General features: G+C 42.2%; 1 protein-coding gene across 1 annotated transcript; it reads right to left on the bottom strand.

Annotated features, from left to right (window-relative positions):
• Window positions 1-6,363: 6,363 nt before the first annotated feature.
• Window positions 6,364-17,025, bottom strand: RBM22 (RNA binding motif protein 22). The gene is made up of 11 exons (XM_030329262.1): window positions 16,881-17,025; window positions 16,384-16,437; window positions 15,145-15,174; window positions 14,177-14,309; window positions 12,914-13,014; window positions 12,640-12,812; window positions 11,157-11,357; window positions 9,544-9,708; window positions 8,679-8,767; window positions 8,337-8,468; window positions 6,364-7,486 (listed from the first exon to the last, which is right to left on the bottom strand). The coding sequence occupies exons 1-11, from the start codon at window positions 16,932-16,934 to the stop codon at window positions 7,356-7,358; spliced, it is 1,263 nt and encodes a 420-aa protein (XP_030185122.1). The 5' UTR covers window positions 16,935-17,025; the 3' UTR covers window positions 6,364-7,355.
• Window positions 17,026-20,014: the final 2,989 nt, after the last annotated feature.

Below are 20,014 nucleotides of genomic sequence, written 5' to 3'. Positions count from 1 at the left end.
CAGGCTGCAAAATAGCTCACCAGTACTTTTCTGTAATGTGGTAGACTGGGTTGGATTCTGGAACAGAGAAAAGGATATTAGAGGGAAAAATGGTGAAATTCAGATAAAGACTTAGTCTAGTTAATAGTACTATACAAATGTTTATTTCTTGGTTTTGACAAAGATACCATGGCTATGTAAGACATTAACATTAGGGGAAGCTAGGTGAAGAATAACAACTCTCTGTACATCTTTGCACCTTTTTGGTAAATCTCAAGTTATTCCAAAATAAAGTTTTAAAACTAAAGAAAAAAAAATCCCCAAAAGAAAACTCCAGACCCAGATGGTTTCACTGGTGAATTGTATCAAATCTTTAAGACAAAACTAATAGCAATGTTACATAAACTTTTTCAAAATATAGAGGAAGAGGTAACATTTCCAAACATATTTTACAAGGCCAGAAGAAACTTGACAAAGACATTACAAAAAATTCAAGACCAATACTTCTCATGAACATAAACACAAAAAACAGTATATATAGATAGATATAGATATCTATCTATATATAGATATATAGATATAGATAGATAGATAGATAGATAGATATCATATATAGATATATGTTATGATACATTATGTCTATGTTGGGTCATAGGGCTTCAAATGGTGATGGTGGTCAAAAGGTACAAATTTCTTTTTCTTTTTTTTAAATATAATTTATTGTCAAGTTAGCTAACATACAGTGTATACAGTGTGCTCTTGGCTTCAGGAGTAGATCCCCATGATTCATAGCTTATATACAACACCCAGTGCTCATTCCAACAAGTGCCCTCCTCAATGCCCATCACCCTATTTTCCCCTCCTCTGCCTCCCCCCATCAGCCCTCGGTTTGTTCTCTGTACTTAAGAGTCTCATGCCTTGCCTCCCTCTCTGAAACTATTTTTCCCCCTTCCCTTCCCCCATGGTCTTCAGTTAAGTTTCTCAAATTCCACGTATGAGTAAAAGCATAGGATATCTCTTTCTCTGACTGACTTACTTCACTTAGCATAATACCCTCCAGTTCCATCCACATTGTTGCAAATGGCAAGTTTTCATTCTTTCTCAAAAGGTACAAATTTCTTGTTACAAGTTAAGTAAGGTCTAAGGATGTAATGTACAGCATGGCGATTATAGTTAATGGTACTATATAGCATATTTGAAAGTTGTTAAGAGAATAGATCTTAAAATTTCTCATCACAAGAAAAAACGTAACTATGTGAGGTGATGGATATAAACTGGACTGACTTTGATAATTATTTTGCTATAAATACAAGTATCAAATCACATTTGTTCACCTTAAGCTAATACAATGCCAACTGTATCTCAGTAAGAGTAGAAAAAATAAAATAAATTTTTAAAAGAAATAAATTATGACGAAGTTAGGTCTATCCCAGAAATGCAAGGTTGCTTTAACATTTAAAAATTGATCAGGGGCGCCTGGGTGGCGCAGTCGGTTAAGCGTCCGACTTCAGCCAGGTCACGATCTCGCGGTCCGTGAGTTCGAGCCCCGCGTCAGGCTCTGGGCTGATGGCTCGGAGCCTGGAGCCTGTTTCTGATTCTGTGTCTCCCTCTCTCTCTGCCCCTCCCCCGTTCATGCTCTGTCTCTCTCTGTCCCAAAAATAAATAAACGTTGAAAAAAAAAAAAATTTAAAAATTGATCAATGTCAGGGCACCTGAGTGACTTAAATTGGTTTTGGCTCGGGTCATGATCTCATGGTTCATGGGTTCGAGCCCCGTGTTGGGCTCCACTCTGGCAGCACGGAACCTGCTTAGGATTCTCTCCCTCTCTCTCTGCCCCTCCCTAGCTTGCTTGTTCTCTCAAAATAAATAAATAAACAAACTTAATCTAAAAGATTTAAAAATCAATGTAATTCACCACACTAGCATAGTGAAAGAGAAAACCATACGAGGCATAAAAAAAGGACTGACAAAATTCAACAGCTGTTTACGGTGAAAATTCTCAGAGAATTTGGAGGGTAACTTCTTCAGTCTGATAAAAGCAGCTACAAAAGAAAATCTACATCTAATATCATACTTAATGGTAACATGCTGAAGTATTTCAGTATTGGGAACAAGATAAAGATGTCCACTCTCACCAGTTCTATTTAATATATTACTCAAGGTGCTAGCCAGTTCAGTAAAAAAAAAAAAGAAAAAGAAATAAAAGGCATGAAGATTGGGAATAAATAAGTAAACTGGTCTATATTTGCAGATATTATTCTTACATAGATCATCACAGGAAATCTATAAAGCAAGTACTAGAACTACTGAGTGAAGTTAAGCAAGGTCACAGGATACAGGGTTGATATACAAAAACCCATTCAGTTTTATATATTAGCTGAAATAATTAGAAAGTACGTTTTTTAAAATTCCAGCTGCAATAAGAACAAATCGCAAAATTCTTAGTGATAAATGTAACAAATATTACATCAGACCTGTGCGCTGATGGTGCAAAATACTGCTGAGAGAACTTACAGCAGACTTCACGCGATGGGGACATGTGCCGTGCTCTGCACTGGAAGACTCAGTACTGTTAAGATGTCGATTCTTCTCAAATTGATCTACAAATTCAACACAATCCCAATCATAGCCCTATGTTTTTGTAGAAATTAACAAACTGATCTTAGAATGTATACGGAAATGTAAAAGACCTAACAAAGGAAAAGCTTTTCAACAAAGAAGAAATGAAGTCAGTGGGGTGGGTTTGAATCCAATCTGACCGGTGTCCTTATGTAAAGGGGGAAATTTGGAAACAGTAGATGTATACACAGGGAGAAAAACATGTGAAAACGGAGGCAGATACAGGGGGTGATAGTTCCATAAGCCAACAAATACCAAAGCTTGCCAACAAACACCAGAAGCTAGAAGAGGGGCCTGGAACACATTCTCACAGCCTCAAAAAGAATCAACTCTACCAACACCTTGATCTTGGATGTCTAACCTCCAGAAAGGTGAGACAATAAATTTCTGTTGGCTCAGCCACCTACTTGATAATACTTTGTTACAGCAGCTTTGGCAAACTAATACATATTTTTGTATGCTAGACAATAAATGAGACTTCATTAAATAAAAAATCTCTGCTCATCAAGAAAATTGCTTATCATCTTTCCAATAGGAAAGTTAATAGGCAAGCCACAGATGTGAAGAAAGTATTTGCAAACATATATCTGACAGAGGATTAACATCTAGAACATACATATATTTTAAAAACTCCTATAACTAGTTAATAAAAAGACAGACACCCAGTAAGAATGGCCAAAATATTTGAACAGACACTTCACAAAAGAAGATATATAAACAACCAACAACTACTTAAAAAGGAAATGCAAACTGAAACCACAATGAAATACTACAATATGCCCATCAGAATGGCTAAAAGTCAAAAGGCTTTTTATATGAAACTTTGGTGATGTTTTGGAGCAACTGGAACTCTTGTTGGTGGGAATGTAAAATGGTACTACCATCTTGGGAAAAGTTCCAACGGTTTCCTTTAAAACTAAATGGGCACTGGCATTGTGATCCAGGAAGTCCACTCTATTTACTTCAAGAGAAATAAAAACATATATTCACCAAGAAAAAAAAAAAAGTGTACAAGGATATCCAAAGCAGCTTTAATTCATGATAGCAAAAAGTTGATAGGTAAGTGATGGTATAATCATACAATGGAAGGTGATGGTATAATCATACAGTGGAATGCTACTCAACAATAAGAAGGAATCATACACATCCTGGATGACCCTCCAAAACATCATGTTGTTAAGAAGCCAAATACAAGGAGTTCACAATGCATGATTCCATTTATGTAAAGTTCTAAAATAAGTAAAACTAATTTATGGTGAAAAAAATCAGAACAGTAGTTGCCTCTGGAGATTGATGGGGGCAGGGTATTGACTAGGGAGAACGGGGGACATTTTTCTGGAATGATGGTGATGTTCTACATCTTGACAGGGATTTGGGTCACATAGATGGATACAATGTCAAAATTCTTGAGTAGCATATTCATGTGCATTTCGATCTGTATAAATTTTACCTAGAAAATCTACAAATATTGAACTCAAGTTCATTATATAAATGCTTAAGTGCTTCAAGGTGAAGTATGCTGCTGTTTTCAGTCTACTCTGAAATGCATAAAAAACAGATTGATGGAGGAATAGACAGGTATGTGTTGAAGCAAATATGGCCGAATGTTAATTGTAGATCTGGTTAGTAGGTATGTGACTGCTCACTGTAAAATTCAACCTTTCTGTATGTTAGAAAATTTTTATAATAAAATGTTAGGGAGAATACAAAGACTTCAGGATCTCTGAGGAGGGTAGCTTCTTCTAATCTTAGAAAACCATTTCATCTCATATTAGTGTTTCTTGGAGGGTGGTCTTTGCCTCACCAACTTGTGTAGACCCACTGAAGGAACTTAAATACTGAAGTTTAAAAACTAGTGTTCTATATCCCTATCCTGCAGGATCTCACTCCACACACACAGCTTCAGATGCTACTTCATTGCCAACTCCCAAATCTTGGGGTCTTTCTTTAGCTCCAATTCCCTTTGGGCTGGGAAGTTCCATAGGTCTTCCAGTTAAACTTACCAACCCCCACATTGGACTCATTTTCCTACCCCTGCATCCCAACCTCACTGTCCTCCCCTAACCATCATTCTCGGTCAGGAAAAGGCACCCTTCCACCCATCTGACCAACCCAGGGACCTGGGGGGGGGGGTCATCCTTGACTCTTCTATTTCCATTTATTTCAGGTTACAGTGGTGGCTCGCTGACTTGTCTAAAACATCTGTCACATCACTCTTTGCCCCATGGGCAGTCACTGCCTTAATTTAGTTGTCATGATGCAGTGCCTTCTGAGCCTCCTCCATGAGGGGAGCAGCCCAAAATACCACAGGCAACGAGAAGGGTTGGGAGGGGAGGCATTAAGACCAGGAGACAGAGGTTAAGTAATGTGCCCAAGGGTACACAGCTGGGAGGTGCTGAAGTGAGGATCTGAATGCAGATCATCTGGCTCGAGTCTGTTTAAACCATTACTCGTTATCAACAAAAATGGGGTTTTTCTTTTTTTGTGATGAGATTCAACTACATCTCTGTTACTCGAGTAACACTAGCTGCTGTAACAGATAAATCCCCAGGTCTCAACACTTTACTATAACAAAAATTCCCCCCATCATAATGCTCTCCTCCTCAAAGCAGTGATAAGGAACCCAGGCTCCTTCCATTGTGACTCTGCCATCTTCCTCCCTCCAGAGGAGGGATCATCCTCCTGTGTCTTTAGCCAGATGGGAAAAGAATTCATGGGATTGGGTGAGATGTTTTTACAGACCTGGTCTGGGAATGGCAAAGGTTACTTTTCACCAAGTGCACCCCCAGCTGTGTGCCCTAGAGGAAAAGGAAACGGAGTTGGTTAAGTACCTAAGAGTTTTTGTCAAAATCCAATTGCTCTTAATTCTGATTTACTCAAGAAAGACAGCATTGCTTCTACACTTCAACTTATGCTGGCATATTATGCTTTTCAAAAAAAAATATATCCACAGCCAGAGAGTGCAGAAAATTTAGAATCCCCTCCTTCTCGAAAAGAATATACAATTGGAGTCATATATTTACATACATATATATGTACAGATATAAATAATCAAACTTGGCATTATTAAAACACTACACGTAATCCACATCTTATTCACAAATTGGCTAAAAATCTTTTACAGGTTCAAAAGTAGGCCCAAAACAGAAACAAACCCTACCCCAAACGGTGTAAAAATACTTGGAAGTACCCTCACCGATTCACATTTGGCATTATTAGAAATTAAATCAAATTTTCTAAGTCCTTCTAGATTAATTTTGAAATCTTTAAAAAACAAAAATAAAAATTAAAAAAAAGCAAGCAACCCAGAGGAAGCTCTCTAGAGGAAAAAACAATTTTCTCCAGAGAAGTTAAAAAAGGGTCCTGTGGGTTATGTCCATCCCAGAAATACATAGTTTACCCAAGTGACATGGAATTGGCTTCAGGAAAAATAGACTTTCGGATAATTTTTGCTTGTTTCTCTTTAAAGTGACTTGGATAATATGGCAGTGACTTTTTAAAGCTCCCATTTTTCAACCACCTCCTGGCAGCTCTGTGCCAAGTGCCTTCTGTGCATTCTCTTATTCCAACCTCACAACTAACCACAAGCACTTACGAAAAAGGCCTGGGCCGTTTTCCCATCCTAGAATGGATACAGAGATAAAAATCGGAACAGTCTAAAGCCAAAAACTTATTTATACATAATTTGATTCTAACTGCTACTGACCTCAAGGTGAGCTACCGAAGGACAAAGCACAAAAATCTAGAAATAAGCCTATGACAACGTTTGGAAAATTGACCCGTTTTAATTTTTTAAAAACAAAAACACACAACACAACATCAAATTATTCTTGCCGTCTACAATTCAGTTATATCCAAACATTCTAAGACCAAACAGAGTCCTCTGCCCAGCAGCAGGGGACTAAGAGGAGAGAGACGCTGAAGACACACGAGGGTGAATGCTAGAGGACAGTCCCAGCCACGGGCCACAGACTTCCAGCCCGACGCACGCCGCCACTTTCACTTCACAGTTTGTTCACATGGTTTACGGGAAGCTCTTTAAAATCATTTCATCCCAGACGCCAGATTTCTTCAACAACACAGAGCTCCACGACATCGGTGTTTCCATCCGACTGATAGGACTAGAAAGCGGTTTTTGTTTTCATCTTGTTTTAGCAGGGCCGAGAAGTGAAACTAGCCGCCAGATGCCTTTAGTAATAAATGAGGAGAGGAGAGGTAAGGAAGGATCTGGGCTGTGCTGGGTGCTGGCTTCTACTTGTCTCCTTGAGAACGTGACTTCCGAAGTGTTAAATCACACTCATGCCACTACAATGATTAGTACTAGTAATCTTTTCTCAGATGATAAAAAGGAAAAGTACCCAATGGACATAAAAATGGTCAAAAAGATCTTAGCGCAGGTCAATTTTTCCCCCCAAAAAAGATACAAAATGAACATATAATTGGGATGGTAACTCCGTTAGACATTCCAATTCACCCAGTCGCTTGTTCGCCATACAAGTAAGGAGAACAGGCATTGAGTTTTATTAGCAATGTTATAGCAGTAACCAGATGTGTTAATGGCAGCTTATTTGAGGTCCATCAATCCTTGGAACACGTGTAGGAAAGCATGGCTGTCGTTCTCCGACTGCCCACATCTGAACACATTCAGCTACCACGGAAACTACAAAGGAAGGAAAAAATATATTTATTCCAAGATTCATTTACTGGGATTTTTGAGCGCCCTTTCTTCCGTAAAGCCCTGGCGTGCTGATAGTGTGCTAGGGACTGCTGTGTTTCCCAGCATGAGCTCCCATCCTCTGAGGGTCCTGAGAAGGATAGTGGATTGGTCCTGGAGCCCTCATGAAAGGAGGGGGTGGTCCCATTGGGTGGAACATGTGTGGCCCAAAACCTGCAGATGGGAGAGGACAAATTTGTTAGGCTTGCCGTTTCCTGGACAACCTTTCAAACCTGTGAATCTTTCTAAGGTCAAAACCACCTAGCCGTAAGTCAAATTGACAAGGGGCTTCAGAAAATGTCAGTTCACAGACTTGCTTAGGAATGTCTACCTGTAGTACTTCCTCAGCTTTAGAAAGCTTTCCCCTCAGACCAGGTTAAAAGAAAACTCCACAGGACCCAAAGGGATCTGGTAGTATGTCATCTGAGCCTTTGGTGCCTAACATGCCAAGCCTACCAGACAGGATGCAATCAGGATTTGGGAAGTGAGGAAGGAACCAGGCTGATGCCAGACTCTGTCACCACCAACCTCAATGCTTTATACTAGAATGGAAGGTGTTCAGAAACCAGGACTTTGTTACAGAGTATGGGAAATCTGCCACAGGAAAACCGGCTATTTGTGACTTACCTACACTGTTCAGATGGCCACTGACATTTTCTAGAGCAGTGCTACACAAAGTGCTAGTCCTGGAACTGCTTATTACTGCCCCCGCCACCCCAAGATAAAGTCAAATGTAACTTGAGCCAAACAGGGGACAAACTGATGAGCGATCACTATAATCCAGTAACTCCCATTCTGATCATACACACTCAGATCTTTAGAAAACTGGCAACCTTCTCCTCCTTGGCAGGCCAGGGAAAAAAATGAAAGATCAGGGATCCTAACAAATCAGGCTTACTTGCAGACCTCTACGGGGCAAACTCAGAGGATTTAGCCATGATAATGAGGTGTGGAGACAGGACTCGCACAAAGATTTTTCTGGGCTAAATGAGACCTATTTACTAAGAAAGAAGATAGATGTTACCTGGGGGTGGGGGCGGGGCAATACCAGGGGGTGGCGGCAGGGCTATGTTCACCACGGCTGGAGGACCACTTGGGGGTAGGTTGAAGTAGTTGGCAGAGGCTTCTTCTTCGGCTGCAGGAGGAGGCGGAAGAGCTGGAGAAGAGAAAACAGCCAACGGTCAAAGGGAAGACGACCGTGCAACAATGTTTCTACCTCCTTTAAGCCCGGGGCTCCTGCTGGGGGAAAAGAGTTGCTACAGTAGCCAGAGACCTGCCTGGGTCTCTCCTGACACTGAGGAACAGCAGGGCGGTGTGAGCATTTGAAGTCAGCAAGCTACCCAGTAGGCAGGAAGTTTGCACTCACCTCCTGGCAGTCCTGGAACGGGCTCTAGCTTGATCCCAGAGTCTGTGGTTCCATCCTTCTCTTTTTCTTTTCCTCGGGCTGCTTGGGACCTGGGCGACAGACACACACACACACACACACACACACACACACACACACACACACACAATGTCAGCACTCTGTCCCACCTTCTCTCACACCTCTGCTTCTCATGTTTCCCAGTCAAATAGAGTTCCTTTGCTCCTTGCCTCCTTTTCAGAGAATACTCTTTTCCCCTAAATGCCACAGTGCAGAGTAGACAGAAGCAAATGTTTTAAAGCCAGAAAGACCTGGATTCAAACTCTGCTGGAAATGCTGTTAAGGACAAGAAGCAGCGACCTATGTGTATTTGGCGCAGTGCTTAATCAGTACACAGGAAGCACCCACAAGGGGCGCTCCTTCCTAGTTCCAAGCTGGAAACATGTTCTCCCTTTGAACCTTCAGGGTATTTCACTTGAGTCTCTCTTATGCAATCATCACTTTCAAACTTCAATTAGCTATTCTCCATTGGACAACCAGCCCCTAGAGGGCAGAAACTAGGTCTAATGCATTTGTAAACTCTCAAATCCAATCCTTCTTGCCCTGATGTTATATTTGGCCTATAATAGCTGGTCACAAAAGGTAAGAACCTTCAAAGGAGTAGATTACAACGGCAAAGCCCTGAATAAATTTCCAAAGCAGGATCCTCCCAATGTCCACAGTGTTAGAGAAGTGTCAGAGAATGAAACATTGTTTTTAACGGTCCTACTGACTTAAACCCATTCACCAAAAGCATACTAGCCCCCAGATAATGAAACACTTCCTTGAAAATCTCAATAAAGACATCGTAAAATAGCCCAATTCTCACCTTCCCCATTTCACGTTGAGTCTACGGCCATTGACAATCAACTTATTAAAGGACTTCTCCGCAGCCACCTCTGCAGCCTGCCTCGTGGCAAACTGGATGAATGCACACTGCTGTCTCTGTACGACGGTGATCGTCCGGATCTCCCCAAACTGGTAGAAGTGATTTCTGAAGGGATACAGACAGAGAAACAGGAGAGTTAATGACACTCCCAGGAGGTTGCAGTGGATTATTCACTCTTGCACTCACTCACACACAAGGCAGGTGGCCCCCTGGCCATCTGCCTAACTACCTGCAGGTAATTCCCCCAGTACCCTGCCCTACTGTGGGTACTACTTACTGAGAGAGAGTATAAGAAACATAGTGAGTAAATAAAGGTTTACAAACATCTCAGGGATTGTTCCATGGAGGAAAAGAGGCTCCAGTATCCAGGTTTCGTAGGGACCCTAAACCCTCCATAAGGGGCTGGCAAACTCAGCCCCGCGGCTCATGAGCCAAGAACATTGTAAAAAGTTTGTTTTTTAATTAACAAAAAAAAAAAAAAAAATTTTTTTAAACGTTTATTTATTATTGAAAGACAGAGAGAGAGCATGAGCAGGGGGGGGACAGAGAGAGAGAGAGGGAGACACAGAATCCTAAGTAGGCTCCAGGCTCTGAGCTGTCAGCACAGAGCCCGACGCGGGGCTCGAACCCACAAACCATGAGATCATGACCTGAGCTGAAGTCAGACGCTTAACCGACTGAGCTACCCAGGCACCCTGTTTTTTAATCTTTTTAAACATTTATTTTTGAGAGACAGAGAGACAGAGTGTGAGTGGGGGAGGGGCAGAGAGAGAGGGAGACACAGAATCCGAAGCAGGATCCAGGCTCCAAGCTGTCAGCACAGAGCCCAATGCAGGGCTCCAACTCATGAACCGCGAGATCATAACCTGAGCTAAAGTCAAAGGTTTAACTGACTGAGCCACCCAGGCACCTCTAAAAAAGTTTTTTAAGGCTATGTAACAACAACAACAATGAAACAAAAGGGAGGGGCAGGGAAAGCGTCGGCCAGCAGTAGGGACTGTCTAGCTCACTTGGACCGGGTTTAATGGAGACAGGCTACCAAGGGCCGGTTATACACTTATAGGAGATAAGTGGGTAATTGGAAGGGGTAATTTCCATCACTATCTGTCTAGATGTCCCATTGGCCAAGCAAAATATAAGCCAAGAATAATATAAACATAGCAAACAGAAATCTCTTTAAAAAGCCAACAATTTAAACCATGAGAGTTTTATAACTGCCAAGTTCTCCCTCCTTGACATAATTAATCATTCTTGGATATGTGCCATATTTAAAAGACCCTATTTGGCTATTGGGTCAAATAGAATCTCATGTGATTATTATCACGTGGAAGGATCAGGTAAGCACTATAAGCACTGCTGATGAACATTACTATTCTGGCAAGAGAAAGGACACGTTTATAAAAATTCTTGTTAGCATGACTAATTAGCATAACTATAGAGAGGCTAAAGAAAAATGTACTTTGTACAGAATTATCCTGTTGCCTGTGTTTTTGCCCAAAAAAGTATTTCAGGGCAGTTAAAAGCAGAGAGCTCATAAAATTTTATCTACAAACCTTAGATCAGTCTCAGTAATGGTATCGCCTAGACCACCAACATACAGCGTGGTGATAGTCTTGTCCTCTGGTGGGTCCAGACGAGGCATTGTTGAAGCCCGCTTTAGAAGCTTATCTGCCACAGGGTCATTGATCCCATAATATCGGTCTTTAATGTTCTGATCAGCAAGGGGGTCATCCGGATCTGTTGGCTTCTCATGCCTATGGTTCAAGACAGAACAACACATGAAGGTAAAACAAAGGAAAAGAATTTACAGGTTATCACCCAATAGTAGCTACGTACATATACCCTGAAATGCCTTCTGAACTAGAAACCATGGCAATACCAAAACATAAGTAACACAACAAAGCTAACACCAGAAGGATTTACTGTATCACACAAACACGTGCCCGCCTCCTAAAAGCCATTTAAATGACCATCTACGGTAACAGAGTTTCCTTATAAAGAAATGCTTTTGGCACACTCTGCTTCAAAACAAAAAGTAATCAAAACATGGTTACCCTTCTCTAGGGCAATGGTTCTTAACGAACCTGAAGTCCTGCATTCCATGGAGAGTCTCATTAAGGCTGTGGACCAGCCCCAGAAAAAAGTATAATTTTTTTTTTTTTCTTTTTTTTGGTGGGTGTGGGGTTAACCAATACCCAATCAAGAACTTCTGATCCAGACGCGTGGCGGTCTTGACTGAAACATACTCACATACCCGTGAGAGGTCTGGCCTTCCTTTGATTTCAACTACACACTGAGATTTAAACCATGACATACTTCTCAGGCAGAAACTTTTACAGTCAACATCGTATTATATGGCAAAATAACTTAGTTTCCCAAGGCTTGGTTACGAGTAAAAGTCCCATTACAAGTAAAAACAATTTAATCAAGCTCTTCTAAATTTAATAGTCCTAAGACATGAGATATACGACACTAATTGCATAAACTTGTTTATCACATTTTTAAAATATTTATTAAAAAAAATTTTTTTTTTAATGTTTATTTTTGAAGGAGAGAGACAGAACGTGAGTGGGAGAGGGGCAGAGAGAGGGAGACACAGAATCCAAAGCAGACTCCAGGCTCTGAGGTATCAGCACAGAGCCTGACATGGGGCTCGAACTCACAATCTGTGAGATCATGACCCGAGTGAAGTCAGTTGCCCAACCGACCGAGCCACCCAGGCGCCCCAAATTTTTTTAATATTTATTTTTGAGAGAGAGAGACAGAGTGTGTGCAAGCAGGGGAGGGGCAAAGAGAGGGAGACACAGAATCCAAAGCAGGCTCCAGGTTCTGAGCTGTCAGCACAGAGCTCGACATGGGACTCAAACCCACAAATTGTGAGATCATGAGCCAAAGTCAGAGGCTTAACCGACTGAACCACCCAGGTGCCCCTAAACTTGTAGATTTTAAAGCAGAAATAGTTTAAGCTAGCATCTCCCATTTCTTAGATGACTAATTATCTAAAAACAAATAATGAAAATGGAATTCAGCTCTTGCCTGTATGGACACTCCTCTCCTCTCTTACATTCTCCTTTTACCCAGAAGGAGCAAATGTGGGGTCGATTCCTTTTGTAGTAGGGTGTGGTCCGGGCTAGTTTGAGTAGCATGTCACTGGTGGATGTGGCTTTCCCCAACATGCCAACTGGCCGTGTTCCGTCAGAGTTAGAAATCTACAGAGGGATGACAAGTTCAAAAGATAAATTACACAGACTGTATCAATCCACTAGGATTCTACCAAATATAAAATTACATCAAGAAAGTGGCAGCACACCTCTCTCTCCATATTCTGTGTGTAGTATTCTTTGTTGACATCTGACTTTGGCATATCATCCTTAAAAGACAATCCTGCATCCCGAACCTGGATGGGCAGGCCTGGTACAAAGGAAAGGAGGAAAAAAACCTCAAGATACATTTTAAAACAAATCCATATTGAACATGCACATGGAATACAACATCGTTGTTCCCTCCTCCAGCTTTCTAGGTATCAGAGGCTTTATTATTTTTTTAATGTTTATTTATTTTGAGAGAGAGAGAGAGAGGGGGGGGGGGAGGAGGAGTAGAGAGAGGGGAGAGAGAAAATCCCAACCTGATGCAGGGCTCAATCCCATGAACCATGAGACCATGACCTGAGCTGAAATTAAGAGTCCAATGCTCAACCGACTGAGCCACCCACGCGCCCCCAGAGGCTTTATTTTTATTCGAAATCTTTATTACCATTAGGCCAAAACTACCAAAGAGCATTCTATGCAACTGTCGAAATTCCTAAGCTGTCATGAAATTTGAAACGAAGGTTTTAGAAAATCTTTTAGATGAACAAACTTTGGTTATGGTCAGATTTGACCTGTTCTAGATCCTTTGGATAGTCATAGTCAGTAAGAGTCACTATATTCCAGAACCAGAACACTTCTTTTAACAAACATGTAAGTAAATAATATTAAACAATATATGACCAGGACTCTGATTAGCAGCTAACTTTCTTAACATACATAAACTTATATTTTCCCTTTTATTTTATTGTATAGTAGAAACTCTTATTGAAAAAGTATTTTTCTCATAAACAAAAAGTCACTTGTAGTTAAAAAAAAAAAAATCACTCCCAAATTACTTTTAAAATAGGAGCAGTTATAGCACATCAGTCCCCAAAACATAGAAATCTAAAGCACAATTAGCCTATGCTTCTGGTAGGGATTGTGGGAAAGAGCTTTGGATTTTGAAAGAAGCCCAAGGCAAAGAGATTATCTACCATAGGAACAATGCCTTTGCCTCACTTTGGCTACATGGATGTACAGAGAGGTTTGGGCCAGTCCTGATTAATTCCCAACTTTTCCTTAAGTTAAGTTCCTCCCCTTGTCCGGAAGGGCTCTAGGATGGCCTGGCACGATTCTCCTCTTCCTAGGAAAAGCAGAGCACAAATGGCACTCCAAAGGGGGATCAGAACTGGAGATGGGGTAAGAAGTAGGAAACAAAGACTAATTTGTCATCTAGGGCACCTGAATCTGCATGGTTTTAGATCTGTTAGACAGGGCAAACATACCATATTCTAGGTCCAAGAGGCACGTCTGACAGACATTCTTCAATTTACTGCAGGTTTGGCACACTTCAGTCTTCTTGAAACGCATGCGGACACCGGGGCACCAGCGAAATACTGTGAATGGCCTGGCACAGATCTGGAAAACAAAATAAGAGCCCTGATGGTGGTCTGGCCAATCAAGCTAGGGGATTTAATAACAACAGGGGATTTAAAGAAAGGATCCTTGACTCTAGGGTTTAGAAGAGATCTTAGCAATCATGTAGCCTAAACACCATCTGACACTTCGATTCCATTTAGAACACCCATCCCCAGGAGTTAAAAAATTAACACAGTACAGAAATGAAATACTCAAAAGTCAAAGTCCTCCCCACACTAGAGGTAACCACCATTAACATATGACCCTTAATCTTTTGGGGGGACAGTGGGGAATGCCATATACTCCTTTAAGAATCTTATGACAGCTATGACCTTCCTCCTCTGCTAAAATCCTCACTTGGAAGCTCCTGGGTGGCTCAGTCGGTTAAGCATCTGACCTCGCCTCAGGTCATGATCTCACAGTTCGTGAGTTTGAGCCCCGTCTCAAGCTCTGTGCTGACAGCTCAGAGCCTGGAGCCCACTTCGGATTCTGTGTCTTCCTCTCTCTCTGCTCCTCCCCAGCTCGTGCTCTGTCTCTCAAATATAAATTAATGTCAAAAAAAAATTTAAATCCTCATGTGCATGGTCAGACAACAACACTCAGTATACCATCTTTGAGGGTTCAAAGCCCATTCACAGATGCCAGGTTAAGAACCTTTACATTAAAGGCCTCACTTTCTTACCTCTCACACTAAACAGTTAACAGTCAGTGAGTACATAAATGATAAATGAAAGTCTGTGAAGCATTGACTTTTACTGGAGAAACTCAAAGCCCAGCAAATTGAAAAGAAAAGGAAAATCAAATCAAATCATTACTCTTTAAGAGACATGCTTACTTTGCATTCCTTCCCATACTTTTCTTTGGTCTGAAACAGAAAAAAATAGAAAACAGCAGGTTACAGAAAGAAAAAAACTAGATGTCTGCTCCTTCCCTAAATACAATCTAAGAATGTGTCTGGAGATCCCCGGCATCCTAATGAGGTGTGTATCTGTGTGTGGGGACCACCTCTTTTGGGGGGTGGGGGGGGGCAGGCAGGGGATGACAGAGATATATTCTAACTACCTGCTATGAATTATACTCTCTTAAGAATCTTATGGATCGGGGCGCCTGGGTGGCGCAGTCGGTTAAGCGTCCGACTTCAGCCAGGTCACGATCTCGCGGTTCGTGAGTTCGAGCCCCGCGTCGGGCTCTGGGCTGATGGCTCGGAGCCTGGAGCCTGTTTCCGATTCTGTGTCTCCCTCTCTCTCTGCCCCTCCCCCATTCATGCTCTGTCTCTCTCTGTCCCAAAAATAAATAAAAACGTTGAAAAAAAAATTAAAAAAAAAAAAAAAAAAGAATCTTATGGATCTAATACTGGGTAAATATGTATGTTTCCACTGCCACAACTCTTCCGCTCACTTCTGGCTCCCAAGTTCTCGCTTAAGAACTAAAATTCCTAATAGTGTCCACAGTCCCCAAATCATGGAGGACGTAGCTATGGCTAGCCCATTTTACAAAATTTAGTCAGAGGTACCTACTATACCCTCCTGTGCAGACAGTCTGTATACAGTCAATCAAGATCTCTGAGACGGATCACAACACAGCCCTATTCTAATTATTAAATGTTAACTGCTGGTGATTTTACCCTTATTTGTAAGGATGGGGTTACCTTACACTAAACAGATTACAAGGTGCAGTGGCCAAAAGGCATTGGATTAGGAATCAGGACACCGAGTTTCTCCTCCTTCCTTGCTAAGGTCCCTGGAGTCAGCCTATCTGAATTTATATCTAAGCTCTGCTCCTTGCTTGCCATACCGAAAAAACATAAACCGTATTTGCCTGGTTAATACACCTCACTCTTAGATAAATGCTCAACAAATATTAGCTGTTGTTATGACTCCTGGATCTCAGGAATGCCGCTGAGTTCCAAAGACAGAACAAGCATGACAGTCCTTTGCAAATCGTCCTGTGTTTTGGGTTAGTAAAGGAGCATCATTGCTTTGGCTTGGCTAGGAGAAGCATTTCACGGACAGCGTGTAGGTAACACAACAATGACAGAACCTGAAGAACTCTCGTTTCACACGCGATTACTCACCATTCGAATATATGGGTTTTCTCCAAGACATGTCTGGCACAGAATGGGGAAGTCCTGGTGAAAGTGGGAAATCTGGTTGAAAGCCAGGCTCGGAAGACCCTGCCATCTCAGCCACACTCGTGGGGACGGGGGGAGGGAGGGGAGGCGAGGAGCGAGGGTGGGGGACAGGGTAGGGCAGGAACCCGAGGTTCTGCACGGGCCCGGTCGCGGGAGGGGGCGCTGTCTGCACTTCCGGCAAGCGGCGGGAAAAAAAGACCAGCTCGAAATGAGAGGAGAGGGCAGGGGTGGGAAGGGGGCAGGTCCCGGACCCTGGCTAAGCCCCCTCCCTCCAAGCCCGAAGGAGGGCCGCCCTCCAGCCTCCCGCTTTGGCCGAGCTAGGCCGCAGCGCTGGCTCCTTCCCGGAATTCCTTCGGCCGATCCACAGCCACGGCCCTGCCCGCCCCAAAGAGGCCCGGCTTCGCCGCCTCTCTCCGTCCTCCTCCGGCAGGCATACTCACCGCATCCTCCCAGTTCTGCCTGTTGTAGGTGTTGGAACCCAGAGAAGTCGCCATCTTGAGAGCGTCTGGAGGCAGTGGCGGCTTCCGAGTTGGGAGAGAGGACCGCCACAATCCCGTCAGGCCCCGAGGCTGGTTCCCGGCCCGTTGACGTCTTATTTATGCGTCTTGGGCGCCCTTGGGGGCGGGCCTCGTGCGTCATGACGTCGCCCGGAATTTCTTCGCTTAACAGTTCGGCGGCCTGGTGGGTTTCCCTGGTCCTTTCTTTGAGTTGGTCCGTGCTTAGGAAGAAGAGCCGAAGTACAATAGATTTATTTTAAAATTGAGCGAAAGAATAGAGGAACAAGCAAGGAATGAGGGGATGGGATTCAAACAGCGTTAGCTCCCGTGGAGCGTTTATTATGCCAAACGTTGGACGAACGTCTTGACGTGCCAGTGTCTTATTTCTCACAATAAACTCTGTAAAGTTGCCGGTTTTAACAAGCAAAAACACAGAACGTCTAAAGTTGAATTTCAGATCAACAACAAACCATATTTTAGTATAAATATGTCCCAAATAGATTTATACTAAAATAATGACTCGTTTATCTGAAAGTCAAATTTAGCTGGGTATCCTTATTGTATCTGGCAAACCACTACCCTCTAGGCAAGTGTGATTGTCCCTGTTTTATAGAAAAGGAAAGTGAGGCTTAGAGCCAGTGATTAACTTGCTTCTTCTGGTAGTGTAGCTAATAAATGGTGAAGCCACAAATCCAAAGACAATAGTAGTGTTTTCCCTCTCGAAATTTAAAGGGTCTTATGCATCAACACATGCATCGTTACATCGTTTTTTGAACAACTCATGACTGCACTGCCAATATTTTAGGAATTCAAGCATTCTGTACACTTACAGTGTATCATTAAAATACCTATTATGTTCAAGTCACCACAGTTTTTTTTTTTTTAATGTTTATTCATTTTTTGAGAGAGACACACACACACAGAGCACGAGCAGGGGAGGGGCAGAGAGGGAGAGGAGACACAGAATCCAAAGCAGGCTCCAGGCTCCAAGCTGTCAGCACAGAGCCCGACGCAGGGCTCGAACCCACAAGCTGTGAGATCATGACCTGAGCTGAAGTCAGATGTTTAATCGACTGAGCCACCCAGACGCCCCTAAGTCACCACAGTTTTTAAAAAATCAGGTTGAACTTACGTACAGTAAAAGTTTACCTTTTAGTTGTATAGTTATGAATTTTTGCATATATTCACTACAAATATAGAATAGTTTCATAACTCCAAAAAGTTTCCTCGTGACCAAGTAAATTCCCCTCTCCCCACACACAGTCCTGACAAGCACTGATCTGTTCTGTCCCTATAGTTTTGCTGTTTCCAGAAAATCATAAGTGGAGTCCTATTATAGCCTTTTGGGTCTGATTTCTTTTTCTTCCAATATAGTATTTGAGAGTCTTCCATATTTGTTCTTTTCATTGCTGAGATTCTTGGATGTACCGGGTGGGTTAAAAAAAATCCATATGCCAGTTGATGGTCATTTGAGTTGTTTCAGATTTCAGTGAATATAAATAAAGCCGTTATAAACATTCACATACATGTTATTGCATGGACATAGGTTTTCACTTGTAAATACCAAGGAGTGGGATTACTTGTTAAAAGGTAAGTGTATATTTTCATGTAAGGCAAAGTGCTTGGATTTAGCTGAGCTTCTTTATGGTTTATCTTTTTTTTTTTTTTTTTAAGATTTAAAAACAATTTTTTTGTATAGAAAACTCTATGCCCAGCATGGGGCTCAAAACCACAACCCAGAGATCAAGAGTCGCGTGCTGTAACGACTGAACCAGCCAGGTGCCCCTATGGTTTGTTGTCGTTTGCTGTTTGGCAAATTCTTAAACATCATTTCTTTACTCTTCTGCCTAGTTTCTTCTCTATCCGGGACTCCAATTATACACATCAGACCACGCGATACTGTCCCATAGCTCTTGAAAACTGTGGTGTTATTTCCTCCCTTTTTAGGAGGAGGCGGTTCAATATGGATAATTTCTGTTGACCAATCTCCAAGTTTCCTGATTTTTTCCTTAGCTATGACAATTCTACTGATAAGCCTGTAAAAGATATTCTTCCTCTCTGATCCTGTTTTTTATTTCAATTTGTCTCTTACAGTTTCCACCTCTCTGCTGAAACATGTCCATACATATTATCCATATTTTCAACTACTTTTTTCAACATATCAATCAGAGTTTGAATCCTTGATAGTTCCAACATCTGGGTCATATCTGTATACGGTCTTATTGTTTTGTCTGTGAAAAATGAGTTGTTTCTTCCTTGCTTCTTTGTGTAACTCAATTTTTTTTTTTTTTTTTATTGAATGCCAGTCATTGCTTATGTAGCAGTAGACTGAGGTAGATGCTGGGAAGTGGGCAGATCTGTCAGGCCACGTGTGTGGGGTTTGGTCAATCTAGTCAGAAATTGAACTGGGGTTGGGTTTTGTTGTTGCTATGGTTGCCTTCCATGCATTACAGATTTCGTATCCTCTAGCATTATTTTGTGCTTTAGGATGGGGTTGAAGAACTTTTCTCAAGTGTTCATATTTTATCCTTAGCGTTCAGCTGTCCTGCACACCCGAACCTTAGTGGTGAGTCTCTGTGGCCTTGCTTTTCCCCCAGCAGCTGTTGTTATTAGTTCCTTGCTAGGTCGGTAGTTGAGAATTTGTTGGAGGTTCTTTGCTCCAGTTCAACTTCCGTCTTTAGTGGGTCCTTTGTGTCCAGGCCTCACGAGTGGTTTTTTTTTTTTCTTAACATTCCTGCCCCTGCTGTCTATGACAGCCAAACTGTGACTTGTGCCTGTAGCCGGCCTTGTCAGGGAGAGTTTCCTGCCCTTCCTGCAGTGGTAGAACTTTAATGGTATTGGTTGCTATAGATTTTTGGGGCTCAGGACTGAATCTTGTCCTCTGCCCCCAAGAGTAGAAGCTTTTTCTTACTGTGCCCCAGCAGCAGTGGGTCTTTACCTGTGCCCTGGGGAGACATGATTTTCTGTTCCTCCCCCAGTGGCCTTTTTCTCCTTATGAGGGAGGGGCCTGGGCAGGAGGAGGCAGGCTCTCAGGCCTTTCCTACAGAAGCAGCAGATCTCTTCTGCGGCCTCCAAAC

Source organism: Lynx canadensis, chromosome A1, assembly GCF_007474595.2.
Source record: "Lynx canadensis isolate LIC74 chromosome A1, mLynCan4.pri.v2, whole genome shotgun sequence".
NCBI classification, from domain to species: Eukaryota; Metazoa; Chordata; class Mammalia; order Carnivora; family Felidae; genus Lynx; species Lynx canadensis.
The sequence above is the reverse complement of the archived record's forward strand: the minus strand, read 5'-3'. Positions and strand labels throughout refer to the sequence as shown.

Coding starts and splice junctions, on each gene's coding strand:
- RBM22 (XM_030329262.1), bottom strand. CDS start 16,934: ATGGCGACTTCTCTGGGTTCCAACACCTACAACAGGCAGAACTGGGAG. Junction 13,015..14,176: donor CCTCTTGGACCTAGAATATG/GTATGTTTGCCC, acceptor CCTTTGTACCAG/GCCTGCCCATCCAGGTTCGG. Junction 8,469..8,678: donor CGTTCCAGGACTGCCAGGAG/GTGAGTGCAAAC, acceptor TCTCTTCTCCAG/CTCTTCCGCCTCCTCCTGCA.